General features: G+C 40.6%; 1 protein-coding gene across 7 annotated transcripts in view; it reads left to right on the top strand.

The window, feature by feature from the left end:
- LOC139914154 (plectin) overlaps window positions 1–10,713 on the top strand; it is a 118,389-nt gene extending 107,676 nt beyond the window's left edge. For all 7 annotated transcript variants that reach the window (XM_071902380.2, XM_078287122.1, XM_071902375.2 and 4 more), the window contains 3 exons: window positions 2,151–9,323; window positions 9,535–9,651; window positions 9,835–10,713. In XM_071902380.2, the coding sequence (XP_071758481.2) occupies window positions 2,151–8,312 (6,162 nt within the window). In that variant the 3' untranslated portion in view covers window positions 8,313–9,323; window positions 9,535–9,651; window positions 9,835–10,713. The remainder of the gene's footprint in view (window positions 1–2,150; window positions 9,324–9,534; window positions 9,652–9,834) is intronic.
- The last annotated feature ends 5,572 nt before the right edge of the window (window positions 10,714–16,285 follow it).

Below are 16,285 nucleotides of genomic sequence, written 5' to 3'. Positions count from 1 at the left end.
AATAAATTTAAACTATTATTTGAAGCTAAATCGAAATTATTAAAATGGATTACATTTCATCAGTAACGTAATAAAAATGTGAACTCTAAGTGTGGTTGAACAATTAGAACAGATAATGAGATGGTATTGCATGCAGCTACAGATTTAGCATATTGTATACCAGACATCTCTATCCTCTAGTATGAGAGTTTTAAGGTTAAAACATTTGAATGGATGACACAAAGTAGATTGGTTACCTTTATAGAGTCCATTCAAAGTGTTTAACATCTAAGGGAAGTATCCCACTTATACTGTACTGTCATGGTCACTTGTCAAGGATTAGAAATTAGTAATGTTCTTTGTTAATTTCAGGGCTTTGCCATTTACACACAATATTTATTTCTAAATATATTTACTCAGTATCCTGGTGTTTCCCTAGTAACACCTGAGAGATTGTTCCAGCAAATAGGACAAACCTTAGTAACAACCTGTCAACACAGAAACAGCTAGGAGTCAGCAGACTAGCATTGTGCTAACTAGCATTTCCTATGGTTGGTTCCTACTGTTAAGATAACTAGCCAAATATCCAACCTTTACATTGTCCATAAAACCGCATTAACATTTGCTAAAAGACTGTAGGCTATATCTACTACCAGGCACAGTCAATGGTGTCATTATTTAGTGTTGAACTGAGAAGACAGGATTTATAATTTCTCATGTGATAGGGAAAGCAATTTAGTGTCAAGTACAGAGCACTTTGAGATTAAAAGTACTGAAATCGTTACTTTTGTGCTGTGTTGCTTGTTGTGTACTGCATGGATTTCCCAGGATGAGACAAGCAAGAAAGGCTATCTCCTACTCATTCTATAAACTTTGTGATTTAGAATGGTGGTCAAACAGTTGTGTCAGAGGTGTCTGGTTATACAGTATGCTAAACAAATTTCATGGATACCCTCCAGTCAAACACAATCAAGAATTTAAATAAGGGATAGTGCTTGATAAGATAATTGAACAATACGAATGGATGATGTGGGGGTTCAAAAACCATCCAGGACAAAGAAAAGATTATATTGTCTTTATATTTCTAAAAAAGATTAAGTGATTTTGGCCTTCTCTACATGCCACTAGTGTTACCAGTGGAGGCCTGGTGGTTGTAATTTTTTCCTAACCATGTCAACCAATTTTATTTAGCGACCATGTCAGTGATTTTCCTCAACTGGGTTGTTAAAAATTCCAGTCAAAATAACCCACAGTTGTTGACAGATTTTCAGGGTCCTTGGGGATCATTTCAATCCAGTGTGACATCTCAATAATCAGAGCCACTTTATAGCATGTACTCATAAATTAGAATTTAAGAAATTATTATTTTGGAATTGTTTTATTCAATCTTTCGCAGACGTACAATATGAGGTTGCACAATCCATTCCAATTGTAGGCTACCTAATGTGTGCCATAACCATTTTAGTTTTACTTTGACAGTCAATAACTTGTTAGAATGAAGAGGTGCAAATGTATGTATCATTATGCACATCCATTGATGTACACATCCATTGACACACACATGACAAGTCCAAGTTTCAGTATCTCTAGTAATATTAAAGCTGTTTGAATTGACCTCTAAAATTAATCCCATTATGAAGCAGTTATCCCTTTCCTTTATGACTCCAGGTGAAACTTACTTCATCCAGATATGGAGTTTTTCTGAGGTACTTGAGGAAAGTCACTCATGGAGAGGATAAACTTGGTGGAAATAAAAAAAAAAATCAGCAAACCTCCCCATGTAATATCTACAGAGGGCTAATATGATAGCGACACTGAAAGAGTTATATGTGTGAATCAACTGGGTCTTGTTATCATGTATGTGGGTATAGCACATCCATCATAAAAATAATAATCAAAACATGTAGAATGGGGAGGGTTTATGAAAATGAGTACATGTTATAAAAGTAATGGTTGTGTAATCAAAGAACTTTTAGCAAATAATTATAAAACTACAGTCAAGCACACATAAAACTTCACTTAGGGATTGTTTTTTGATCTCTATATGCATAAGCAGAGTGCATTGTACAAATTACACTGCATTTCAAATTAAACAAAATGTGTGAAGAATATACTATGTGCCATACAAAACCTGTTGTAACTTTACTTTTTTTCCACTTTTTTTCTATCAGATGGCTGATGCACAGCAGAAACAAATTGAACATGAGAAGATAGTACTCCAGCAAACATTCCTGACAGAGAAGGAGATGCTACTGAAGAAAGAGCGGCTCATTGAAGATGAGAAAAAGAAGCTGGAGAGCCAGTTTGAAGAGGAAGTCAAAAAGGCCAAAGCTCTCAAAGATGAACAGGAACACCAGAGAAAACAGATGGAGGAAGAGAAGAAGAAACTCCAGGCTACCATGGATGCTGCCCTCGACAAACAGAAAGAGGCTGAAAAAGAGATGCAGAACAAACAAAAAGAAATGCAGGAGCTGGAAAAGAAGAGACTTGAGCAGGAAAGGATTCTTGCAGAAGAGAACATGAAACTACGTGAGAAACTGCAGCAGCTTGAGGATGCTCAAAAAGTCCCTGAGAAAGAAGTAGTCCATGTAACAGTGGTTGAAACAACGAAGAAGGTTTTCAATGGTCAAAATGCCGGAGATGTGGTAGACAGTGTGGAAGGGAGAAAAGATCCATTGGCTTTTGACGGCATCCGTGAAAAGGTCCCTGCAAGCAGGCTTCATGACCTCGGCCTTTTACCCAAGAAGGAGTTCGACAAGCTGAAGAAAGGCAAAACCACTGTGCAAGCGCTTGGTGAGACTGAAAATCTAAGAAGAATTCTGAAAGGAAAGAACTGCATCGCTGGTCTGTTGACACCATCTAGTCAGAAAATGTCAATCTATCAAGCATCGAAAGAGAAGAAGATTACTCCAGGCACAGCCATGATCCTTCTTGAAGCCCAGGCAGCCACAGGTTACATTATTGACCCCATCAAGAACCAGAAACTTTCTGTTAGTGAGGCTGTCAAGGAAGGCCTGATTGGCCCTGAACTGCACAACAAAATGCTTTCGGCTGAGAGAGCTGTTATTGGCTACAAAGATCCATACACTGGTGGGAAGATCTCTGTCTTTGAAGCTATGAAGAAGGGTCTGATTGAACATGATCATGCCATCAGAGTCCTTGAGGCTCAGCTTGCAACTGGTGGAATCATTGACCCTATCAATAGTCATCGTGTACCTATTGAAACAGCTTACAAACAAGGACAATATGATGCAGAAATGAACAAGATTCTGGAGAACCCCTCAGATGACACAAAGGGATACTTTGACCCCAGCACTCAGGAACCCTTGACATATTCTCAGCTGATGGGGAGATGTACCACTGATCCTGACACTGGTCTCCTACTCCTGCCAATCACAGATAAGGCTGCTCAGTGCTCAAGTATATACACAGAGGAGGAGACCAAGGATGTGTTCAGCAAAACAACTGTGTCTGTGCCATTTGGAAGATTCAAGGGAAAGACTGTCACTATTTGGGAAATAATCAATTCTGAGTATTTCACTGAGGACCAGAAGAAGGACCTTCTCCGTCAATACAAGACAGGCAAAATCACAATAGAAAAAATCATTAGGATTGTGATTACTGTGGCAGAGGAGAAAGAGAAGAAGAATGAAATAGCCTTTGATGGTCTAAGAGCACCTGTCCCTGCCACTGAGCTCCTGGAATCCAAAATCATTGACAAAGATCTGTACAACAAACTGCACAAGGGCAATAAGACAGTCAAAGAAGTGTCTGAAATGGAAACCGTCCGCAAAGCACTGAAGGGCACAAACTGCATTGCAGGAGTAGTTATTGACTCATCCAAGGAGACAATGTCCTTCTATCAAGCAATGAAGAAGGACATGATGAGGGCAGGGCCTGCCTTGAATATGCTTGAGGCACAAGCAGGAACAGGCTATCTGGTTGACCCTGTAAATAATCAGAAGTGCACTGTTGATGAAGCTGTCAAAGCGGGTGTTGTTGGCCCTGAGCTGCATGAGAAGCTCTTATCTGCAGAGAGAGCTGTTACAGGCTACAAGGACCCTTACACTGGAAAGACTGTATCTCTGTTTCAGGCAATGAAGAAAGATCTCATCCCTAAAGAACAAGGAATCCGACTGCTTGATGCACAGCTGACCACAGGTGGCATCATTGATCCGGTAAAAAGTCATCACATCCCACATGATGTTGCCTGTAAGAGAGGGTATTTTGATGATGAAATGAACCAGATTCTAAGCAATCCCACTGATGAAACAAAATGCTTCTTCGACCCCAACACACAGGAAAATGTCACATACTCAGAGCTGTTCAAGAGATGTGTTCCTGACAAAAAAACTGGTCTCCAGCTACTCCCTCTCTCTGACCAAGCAATCAGTGCAAAGGAAGAGCAGACATACACTGAAGCCCAGACAAAAGAGGCTATGACTCAGGCAACTGTGGAGCTTGAGTCTGGGCCATTTAAAGGGAAGAAGATGACCATCTGGGAAATCATTAACTCTGAATATCTCACTGAGGAACAAAGACTTGACCTCATCAGACAGTACAGGTCAGGGAAGGTTACAATTGAAAAGATCATCAAGATTGTTATCACAATTGTAGATGAGAAAGAGACCAAGAAGCAAGAACAGTCCAGCTTCAAGGGACTCAGAGCTCCTGTCCCAGCTAGCTCCCTGTATGATTCCAAAATCATTGACAAAGCTACATTTGACCTCCTGCAGCAAGGCAAAACGACACCTAAACAAGTCAGTGAGAATCCCAATGTCAACAAATACCTTCAGGGCTCTGACAGCATTGCTGGCCTCTATCTGGAGCCAACAAAGGAGAAAATCAGCGTTTATCAGGCTATGAAGAAAAAGCTCCTCAGGCACAACACAGGCCTTGCACTCCTTGAGGCTCAAGCTGCCACTGGCTTCATTGTAGATCCAGTAAGGAACCAGTGCCTGTCTGTAGATGAAGCTGTGAAAACAGGCCTTGTTGGCCCTGAGCTACATGAAAAACTCCTCTCTGCAGAAAAGGCTGTCACTGGCTATAAAGATCCCTTCACAGGCAACAAAATCTCTCTTTTCGAAGCAATGCAAAAAGATCTAATCCTGAAAGAGCATGCCATGCCACTGTTGGAAGCACAGATGGTTACTAGAGGAATCATTGACCCTGTAAACAGCCACCGCATCCCAATTGATGTTGCATATCAAAAGAACATTTTCAGTAAAGAAACTGCACACACCCTATCTGAACCATCAGATGACAACAAAGCTTTCTCAGACCCAGAAACTGATGAGAATGTAACCTACAAACAGCTGAAAGACAAGTGCCAAAAAGATCCAGAGACAGGCCTGCATATCCTTCCACTCTCTAAACCTCAGTCTCCAACTGTTGTGGAGAAGACATACCTTTACACCGAGGAACAAACACAGAGTGAACTGACCAACACCCAAATCGACATTCCACTTGAAGGCCTTGGTGGAGAGTCAATGAATCTCTGGGATATCATGAACTCAAATTTGCTTCCAGAGCAGGAGAGGCAGAGGCTCATGGATGAATATCGCTCTGGCAACATCACTAAAGAGCGCATGATCATCATTATTATTGAGATTATGGAACAGAGAGAAATCATCAGAGAGGAGAGTCCGATGACATGCAAGACAATCAGGAGAAGGATAACTATAGATGAGCTGTACAATGCCCGCATCATTGACCTGGAGACATACAACCTCCTCAAACAGGGCAAGAGGAATATCCGTGACATAATGGAGATGACCAGTGTGAAGCAGTATCTCTATGGCACAGGCTGTGTTGCTGGGGTCATGACTGACTCCAGCTCTAAGATGAGTATTTACCAAGCAATGAAGAGAGGCTTCATAAAGCCAGAAATAGCTCTCAACCTCCTAGAAGCACAAGCTGCCACAGGATTCATTGTTGATCCAGTAAAAAATGAAACGCTCACTGTTGATGAGGCTGTCCGTAAGGGTGTTGTTGGCCCTGAAATCCATGACAAACTTCTTTCAGCTGAAAGAGCAGTCACAGGATACAAAGATCCATACAGTGGAAAAATCATATCTCTTTTCCAGGCCATGAAGAAGGATCTTGTCCTGGAGGATTACGCTCTGAAAATGCTGGAGGCTCAAACTGCCACTGGGGGCATTATTGATCCTGAATTCCAATTCCACCTCCCAGCAGACATTGCCATGCAGAGAGGTTACATCAACAAGGAGACCAATGAGAGACTGACTGATGATGCCAAAGGATTCATTGACCCTGTCACTGAGGAGAAGCTGTCATATGCACAGTTGCTCAAGAGATGCAAGTTGGATGGTGGGTTGCGCCTCCTCTCCCTGGGAGATAAGAGGCTGATGTTCAAAGGTCTGAGGAAGCAGATCACAATGGAGGAGCTGCTCCGCTCACAAATTATTGACCAGCAGACTGTCACTGAACTGAATGAAGGTCTTATTTCAGTGGAGGAGGTTAGCAATAGGCTATCAAGGTACCTTGAGGGCACTAGCTGTATTGCTGGAGTATATTTGGAGTCCACAAAGGAACGTCTTTCAATTTACCAGGCCATGAAGAAGAACATGATCAGGCCAGGCACTGCATTTGAACTGCTTGAGGCCCAGGCAGCCACAGGGTATGTCATTGATCCAATCAAAAACCTCAAACTGACTGTCAACGAATCAGTGAGGATGGGGATTGTAGGACCAGAATTCAAAGACAAGCTCCTCTCTGCTGAGCGTGCAGTGACAGGATACAGAGATCCTTATTCAGGAAAGACAATTTCCCTGTTCCAAGCCATGAAAAAGGGGCTAATCTTGAAAGATCATGGTATCCGTCTCCTGGAGGCCCAGATCGCCACTGGTGGAATCATCGACCCAGAGGAAAGTCATCGTCTGCCGGTTGAGGTAGCCTACAAACGTGGCCTCTTTGATGAGGAGATGAATGAGATTCTGACAGATCCATCTGATGACACCAAGGGCTTCTTTGATCCCAACACTGAGGAAAACCTAACCTACCTCCAGCTCATGGAGAGGTGTATCACAGATCCAGACAGTGGCCTGGTGCTCCTGCTCCTGAAGGAGAAGAAGCGAGAAAGAAAGACATCCTCCAAATCCTCAGTTCGTAAGCGCAGAGTTGTCATTGTAGACCCAGAGACAGGCAAAGAGATGACAGTATATGAGGCCTACAGGAAGGGACTCATTGACCACCAAACCTACCTGGAGCTCGCTGAGCAGGAGTGTGAATGGGAAGAGGTCACAATCACCTCCTCTGATGGTAATGTCAAATCTATAATCATTGACAGGAGGTCAGGAAGACAATATGATGTTGATGATGCTCTTTCACGTGGTCTCATTGACCAGAATGCTCTTGATACATACCGCTCTGGAAACCTGTCCATCACAGAATTTGCTGACATGCTCTCTGGAAACATGGGAGGCTTCCGCTCTCGCTCATCCTCCTTTGGTTCCACCACTGGCTCCACCTCCTCTTATCCTATGAGCCCCATACCCTCCATTAAAGCACCTGCAATCATTTGGAATGACCCAACAGAAGAGACTGGCCCCATTGCTGGAATATTGGACACAGACACTCTGGAGAAGGTGTCTATCACTGAGGCCATGCACAGAAACCTGGTAGACAATATAACAGGCCAAAGGTTGTTGGAGGCCCAGGCCTGCACAGGTGGAATAATTGACCCTACAAGCGGGGAGAAATTCTCTGTCACTGATGCAACAGAAAAAGCCCTTGTGGATAAAGTCATGGTTGATCGCATTAACTTGGCTCAAAAAGCATTCAATGGATTTGAAGACCCCAGAACTAAAGTGAAGATGTCTGCTTCCCAGGCTCTAAAGAAGGGCTGGTTGTATTATGAAGCTGGGCAGCGTTTCCTTGAGGTTCAGTATCTGACTGGTGGGCTTATTGAGCCTGATGTTGAGGGCAGAGTGTCACTAGATGAATCCATCAAGAAGGGCACAATTGATGCCCGCACTGCTCAGAAGCTGAGAGATGTCAGTGCTTACTCCAAATATCTAACATGCCCAAAAACCAAACTCAAAATCTCCTTCAAAGATGCCATGGACAGAAGCATGGTGGAGGAAGGATCTGGTCTAAGGCTGCTCGAGGCCTCCTCACAGTCCAGCAAAGGCCTCTACAGTCCCTATAATGTCAGCGGGACAGGATCTGCCACTGGCTCCCGGACCGGCTCAAGGACTGGATCCAGATCAGGCTCCCGGAGAGGCAGCTTTGATGCCGGCTCTGGCTTCAGCATGAACTTCTCGTCCTCCTCCTTCACGTCCTCCTCAACCAGCTATGGCCGCAGATTCTAACATGGATTAGCTAGCCCTGGCCCTAACAACTTTGAATAGGCCATATGACTAAGTACCAATGATACTAATACACTCTACAGTTGCATATCTCACAGGAAAAAATCGTTTAGAATAACAAAGAAATTATAATTAATTTATTCTGCCCTGCATGTGGTCACATTAAGAAATGGCTAGGCTATTGAAAATATTCTTTCATATATAATAGATTTCTAAACATATGCCTTACATATTCAGCCTTAACTAAGAATTGCTAGAAAAATTAAACGTCCTTTTCTTTAGTACTGAATATCAAGTCAATTTATATTTTTGAAAGCAAAGCATTACATTTGTTTTTTGTTTTTTTCAAGTGACCACAACTGATTTTATAGTTTTAATTTTACACTTGTATACTTATGCTTTCTGAAACTAATATATACTGTATGTACGTTGAACAGAGATATTTTTCCAGTGTTCCTTTTTTCCTTTGAAATTCAAGAATATTTGTCCTCTATTTTTTATCTTTGTGACAATACTCAATGAGAAATGCCAACATAGTTATATTGTTTTTAACAGATTCCAAAATTCGTAGATGCCTTCACATTTCTGAATGTTTGTATAGAGTTTGGTTAGATGATTTTTTTTTTTTTTTTTTTTTTTTTTTACTATTTTATTTTTTTATGTTTATTGTTGCCTGGGTAAGTAAATCATTTACCCAGTTAGCTGCAACACAGAATACATACTACAAAATGACACTACAAAAATACAACACTGGATAAAGAGTGCAAGAATTCAAATTGTGTAGACTGCTCTGAAACCAATTTCACATCTATCATTACTTTGCACTCATGCCCCTTTATATTCAGTGGACTTTCACATCACTTCAGTTCATTATACCATTGTTTCACACACTCCAAAGTTTTGGATTCCTCGTCATTCACCCTCAATCAAGTGTTCCTGGTAAATCGTCCCAAGATGATGTCAGACTTGTTCCTGTTCTCCCTTATAGACCTGCCTCCTGTTGTTTTGGTTCTTGTAAGTAAGAAATTAGTTCATTCATTTTTTGTTGTGTTTGTTTTGTCATCTATTTTATTTTGATCACATCTCAGACCCACAAATTATGTCAACATTACCCCCCCCTCCCCCCCCCCCCGCACCACTCACCAGTAGGGTGGCGCTACTGGCCAAGCATTTTTATTCCACATTTTCATATTTACTGATTATCGTCTATCCCTCTTTTTGGCAGCTGTCTCACTCCTTCAAAATCCGACATGGGAGCACAGATACTCAGTTGGCCGGAGCGTATGAGCCACTCAACTTGGATGGATTTGTGAGTCCACGTCATCCTCATCCAGTTATGCAGGTAAATTGACTATTTATGAAAACTGATGATGTCACCCTCATTTTCATTTACTTTATTTGCAAAAGATGAAGCTTTTCATTTTCATCAAGATTTATTTTCAAATTTTCATTTTCGTTGCTCTTTTTTTTCCAGCTGCATGGTTTGGTTTACTTTAATTCATCATTATTTTTCTTTTGTTTCTAGATCTGCCATTGAGTATGTCCTTTCTTCCATTGCACATCACATTTGAAGAGAGTTGAGGCTTGTGACCCTGACACCTCCTTGGGATGCCTTACTAGGAACAATCTTCATTCATGAACTCTATGCATATTCGTTACTTGAATGTTAATGTTAATCATCATGTCCACATATTTTGGAGAACGCTACCAGGGCACACACACAGCTGTGTGTATGTCCTTTCATGTGGTTGTTTTTATGAAGATTTACTGTAGCAATGGTACAGCACATCTTGATTTGTCTAGTCTTAAGTCCACTACATAGTTATTTTGTGTTATCTCTCACTGTAAATTCAGTCAAAACCAAAGTGCTATTGACAGCGTATTTCGAGAAATATGACATATTTGTTACAACACCACATTGCATGAATGTATGTATTATATAACATTAATTCATTTCAGTTGATATTTTGCAACAGATATCCTTTGCAAACTGAAAAATAGCTTGAAGCTTTATCATTTTGTTGCTTATAGCTCTTTTTCCATGCCAAGTATTTCTGTTATGCTTCTTGAAAGTGTTTTACCTCTGTAAATGTTTGCTTTGTTTTCGTATTTCATCATGTTTTTGATATATTATGAATTTGCCTTGCATGTTTTACTAACTTTAAAAAGGATATTTGGGAAAAATAGATGTAAAATAAAGACAATTGCAAATGTAACTGCTCAGAAAACCTTTTTTTTTTTTTTTTTGTTCAATGCTGATTTAAAGTTAGCAGCATATTTAATCAAAAACTAACTGGTTGGTTTTGCCTATGGGCAGATATTTGCTTTGAATGGCATGGTGAGTGGATTCTGTTGTATGTTTTGAAGATAACACTATAATGTAAATAAATATGCTCTGAAGAGACCCTCTTGTCATTCATACTTCAACAAGCAAGCATCTGAAAGTGTTTTGGGATTAGTATATATTTTTCAATACCAACTTTCCTGATTGACATTAAAACACACTGGGAAATGAAAGTATAAACACACACAATTGATTTACCTCAGAGATGGTGTAGAAATACTAGTGTTAAATTAATCTAGTAGCTCGCCAATGGTATGAATTTTAATTCAGCCTAGAGAATATGATGCTGAATAGATTGTAGTCTTTTACCACATGAGGGCAGTGTTAGACTTACTTAACACTCATCCCCAATGAAGCAAGGTGTAATGACTTTGTAGTAAAACATACACTAGCAAATTAGGAACCCACTTTCAAGAACTCATTCATTATTGAGCATGTTTACTATATTGGTGAGATATCTACAGTATATGATACAGTGATACAGTATGATACAGTATATGAATTAGGGTTTGACTGATATGAGTTTTTGAAGGCTGATATGATACTGATGCTCATATTTTTGTTTTGGAGCTTCTATAGCCCAATATCTTGTACCAATATTCAATATCTTTGAATTTGACTATTTTTATGCCCCCAAAAAAAGACAAGTATTCAGTGTTTCCTCCAAAATTGTATTCTTGTGACGGTGGAAAAGTCTCTGAAACAGAGACATGGGACACTAAGACTCTTCATTGAAAACTAGACTAATACAATTATTTTAGGGTTAGCAGCTCTTCAAGGCAAGAGGACCCACCGCAAATATTCAATTGTAGGGGAAACTCACTGCCTTTAAAAATTAAGAATTAATTTACAAAAAACATTATTGAACACTTAAAGAAATAAAAAAAACATTGCAGATTTTACAGACTTTTTATTTAGCTGTGGTCAGGGAAGAACCTCCATCATATTGGCCGTTAGCTGATATTATATAGCCCAATATCAGCCTGATGTATCTGTCTAACCCTAATATTAATCCTTAATAATGGCATAGTGGACTCTGTATGAATATGGATTTACACTTGACTTCACACTACACATGTACATATTTGCTCTGTGTGCCAACATTAGCCACTGAGTTTGATGGAAGGGCCTGCCATCACCAGCAATGGGACAATCACCTCCCAGAATTCTTCACTCAGCTCCCTTGGCTACTCAGATCTGGCCCTTTCCCTCCCAGCTCTTGACCCTGCATCAGAGGCTGGAGGCAGGGAGGTAAGAACAGAGGATAGAGTGAAAAACACTGAAGCAAGCATGTACAACACATAATGAATTCTGAACACTTCAAATGAATTGTGCTAACTCAAGCAGCTGGAACTGACAACTGTGATAATGTAAAGTTGCAAAATGTTCTGGGTAGATGGAAAAATCAATAACAGTTTTCATCATGGCATTGCCAAAGCTACAAACGAAGTGATGCACGGATCAATTTGTGAGTTGTTCAAATTGTTGTCTCTTGCAGGATGAAAGAGGTACTTTGTTTGGATCGCCAACACCTACATCAAAGGATCAGACATATGGGTATGGTTGAAACCAAAACAAATAAGACTTTCATATATAAATATATATAGTTTCTTTCCAAAATGATATCTCCTTGTGAACAAAATGACAGACTCTTACAAATGATAGATTCACAAAATTAATACAACAATTGTACATTTTTAAAAGGTAATTAGTAACTTGACTTGATTTGTACAAATGAAATCTTTGATGTTGTAGAAATTTTAGAAATATTATATCACATATAATATCATTATGTTTCTGATATTTTGTTTCCAAACAACACAGAGGCACTTTGTAATTTAATTTTTTATATGTTTGAAAAACAAATTATATTGCCTTCCCAAGGAAACAAATATTGTTTGATTGAGAGTGGTGGAGGTAGAAGGCCACCAACAGTCAGGTCAAACCAAAACAAACCGCTTGTGATGACAGTTGGCCGATTGTCTCAGCTTTGTGGACCAGTGCATCTGAATTTGACCGCAACACAAAGACAGAGACATGAAATGTGAAATGAGCACACGGTGTAAAACATCTAATTCAAACACACTCAGACATGACCAAGGTTCCAGCCCAGCAGACAGAGAGAGCAGACATCTCTGACCTAATGATGCCTCTTACTAAAATTTCCAACTGAGCAGCTCTGGCTCTAGCTGTACTATGTATTACCCTCTTGGGGACATTCTAATGCACAAGTCATGCAGAGCCATGACTATGCTGCTGTGTCTCGCCAAATTGTCTGCTTCCTGCCACAAGTAGTACCTAATTTCCCCTCAGGGATCATTAAAGTTTCATCTTATGTTAAAAAAATAACACCTAAGTAGACATAATTTGCATCCAGAGTCCTACAGCTATTCCACAAATGCCAGTAACTAGTATTGGTATGAATGTGATATGAACACCAAGGTATTTGATTAGTGAAATCTCGATCTCTACACTATATAATGTTTGATACTGAATTATTTGCCTATCCATGAGCCGTTACTGAACCTTCTCCATGGCTGTGTGAATTCATTACACAAAAGGATTAAGTGTCTTTGATGTTTTTATTGTTATAAATTGGTTTGGGTTGATTTAGATATATGGTCAACTAATGTAAATGTGTTTCATTGTCCTGCTTGTGTGTTTGAGCCATGAATTTATTGTAAAATATGATTGGCACAACAAACACAATGTAATGTTCCTCTCTGCTTTAGGAGGGACCCAGATGACATGAGCCAATGGCAGTGTGAGTTCAGGGGTCAAATCAGAGCGCTGAGACACTGGCTGAAGAGCATGGAGCTGAGACTGCCTCCTCTGGACCCCACGGTCAGTTGGGTTGTCTGTCTCTCTGCCTGTCTTTATCTCTTCCTCTCTGGCTGACTCTTTTCTCTTTTTCTGCCTCATCACATCCCATGTTCCAAATGTTGGAAAAGCATCTTTACATGTGCTTCATCCATCAAATCTCCCTCCTGTGTGCATCAACATCAAATCAAAAAATATACCTGCATATTGCATTAGGGTTAGGCCGATATATTGGTTTGCTGATATTGGACTTTTAATAAATATCCCACTGCTGATATGATGGAGGTTCCTCCCTGACCACAGCTACATAAGAACAGTCTGGAAAACCTGCAAAGAAATTGTATTTATTTTGCTTATTTTATCACTATAGAAATTGACATTATTTATACCACTTCTTATTAAAACCACATACACAATCATTGCAGAATGTTCAGAGACCAATGGAGCAGTTGGGGCCATTCTCACTGACCAGAGTCATTAGCACATACACACTGCAACACACACACACTGCAGCCATAGCTACAGCCACACACACACACACACACACACACACACATACCCCCCTAACCACCAAGACACACCCATTCACACCACAGCTACCTGCACACACACACACACACACACACACACACACACACATGCACACACCTACACACACACGCACACACACTACACATTGGTACACATCCACTTGCACACACACACACACACACACATACACACACACACGCATACAGCTACTGGTACTTATATAGTACCAGTACGTTTATCAGTATGTGCCAGTACCAGTACGTGTATAGTCGGCCACAGACACACACACACACACACACGCACACAAACACACACACACACACACACACATACACACACACACACACACACACCTACACACACACAGACACACACACACACACACATACACACACAGCTAGAATCGCCATAGCAACCACCTATTACACCCTAGCAACCACCTAGTAAACCCTAGCAACCACCTATTACACCCTAGCAACCACCTAGTACACCTTAGCAACCACCTAGAAACACCCTAGCAACCACCTAGTACACCCTAGCAACCACCTAGAACAACCTAGAATTGCCCTAGCAACCACCTAGTACACCCTAGCAACCACCTAGAATACCCTAGCAACCATCTAGAAACACCCTAGCAACCACTTGGAAGTGCCCAAGCAACTACCTAGTACACCCTAGCAACCACCTAGTACACCTTAGCAACCACCTACAAACGCCTTAGCAACCACCTAGTACACCCTATCAACCACCTAGTACACCGTAGCAACCACCTAGAACACCCTAGCAACTACCTAGAAACACCATAGCAACCACCTAGAAGCGCCCTAGCAACCAGCTAGTACACCCTAGCAACTACCTAGAAGTACCCTAGCAACCACCTAGTACACCCTAGCAACCACCAAGAAACACCCTAGCAACCACCTAGAAACACCCTAGCAACCACCTGGAAACACCATAGCAACCACCTAGTACACCCTAGCAGCCACCTAGAACTTCCTAGCAACCAAGTTGAAACACCCTAGCAACCACCTAGAAGTGCCCTAGCAACCACCTATTACACCCTAGCAACCACCTAGAAACACCCTAGCAACCACCTAGTACACCCTAGCAATCACCAAGAAATACCCTAGCAACAGCAAGCCCATGCATTTCCTCCAGGAAATGTATTCTAGTTTATTCATATAATTGTTCAATTATTTTTTTTATAAATTAATTCTTCATTTAAAGGCCTGATGTATCCCAGAGTTCCCCCTACCAGTAAATAGGTGGGTGCCAAGAATTTCATTAATATGAAATGGCATGAAAAAAGTCAAATTCAAAGATACTGAATAATGACACAAAATATCAGCTATCAGCAACTTCAGCCTAAAAATATCAGTATCAGTATCGGCCTTCAAAAACCCATATCGGTCAAACCCTATCCTGCATTGCATTCTTACCATTCATTTGAATGACATCAGACCCTTTAAGACCACAAGAAGACAAAACAACTGGATATTTGACAACATAAAAGGCTACCATGAAATCAGCATAACGTTATATGAAGCTGTGATCATTTCACGTGATGCCCAAGACGGTGGAGGCCTGGACAATAGTTGAAAAGACTGTGTTGCCACATGTTGGTTCAACTGTAATTGCGTGGGCAGGGAGAAAACTGAAGAAGACTCCAAATGAAGTCAGTGAGTTGTGTCGAACCTCATTCATGTAATCCACTGTCCCCATGGTGCAGGGTAAGCATGCCTACCAAATATGCTTTAGGCTCCATGGAGAGAAATAATGTCTAATGTCTAGTGCTGTTTGCTTGTACTGTCTATTTATATGTGTTGGAATTGTCGGCTGTATATGTTTATATAACCCCACGACTGTTTATATTGTATTTTATCATTTTTATTGCATTCTATTTTTGCTTATATCCCATTTTTCCCCATGCTGCATCCTGTCCAATTACTTTAGCTTCTGCAACGACCCAATTTCCCCACAAAGATCAATACAGTTTCATTTTATTTTAACAGTAGTAAACTGGCAAAGGGAAAAGGGGGGAGAGCGAGATGACAGAAGCCAATTAATCTTAGAGTCTGACAATACTGAAGAACAAGAGGGCAAAGAAAAACAAGAAAGAAGAAAGAAACGGACCAATGAGTCATTTGAGTCAATATACTAACATTGAGTTAAGTCTACCATATGAAAAAAAAGAGCAAGGGAATTGTGGAGGTTTTCAGAGGCAGACATATTCAGACGGATACTGAGGTGGTCCTCCTCCATGTCCTGCAGGGAGACTTCT

Source organism: Centroberyx gerrardi, chromosome 12 (assembly GCF_048128805.1).
Source record: "Centroberyx gerrardi isolate f3 chromosome 12, fCenGer3.hap1.cur.20231027, whole genome shotgun sequence".
Taxonomy (NCBI): Eukaryota; Metazoa; Chordata; class Actinopteri; order Beryciformes; family Berycidae; genus Centroberyx; species Centroberyx gerrardi.
This window is presented reverse-complemented; position numbering and strand designations above follow the sequence as displayed.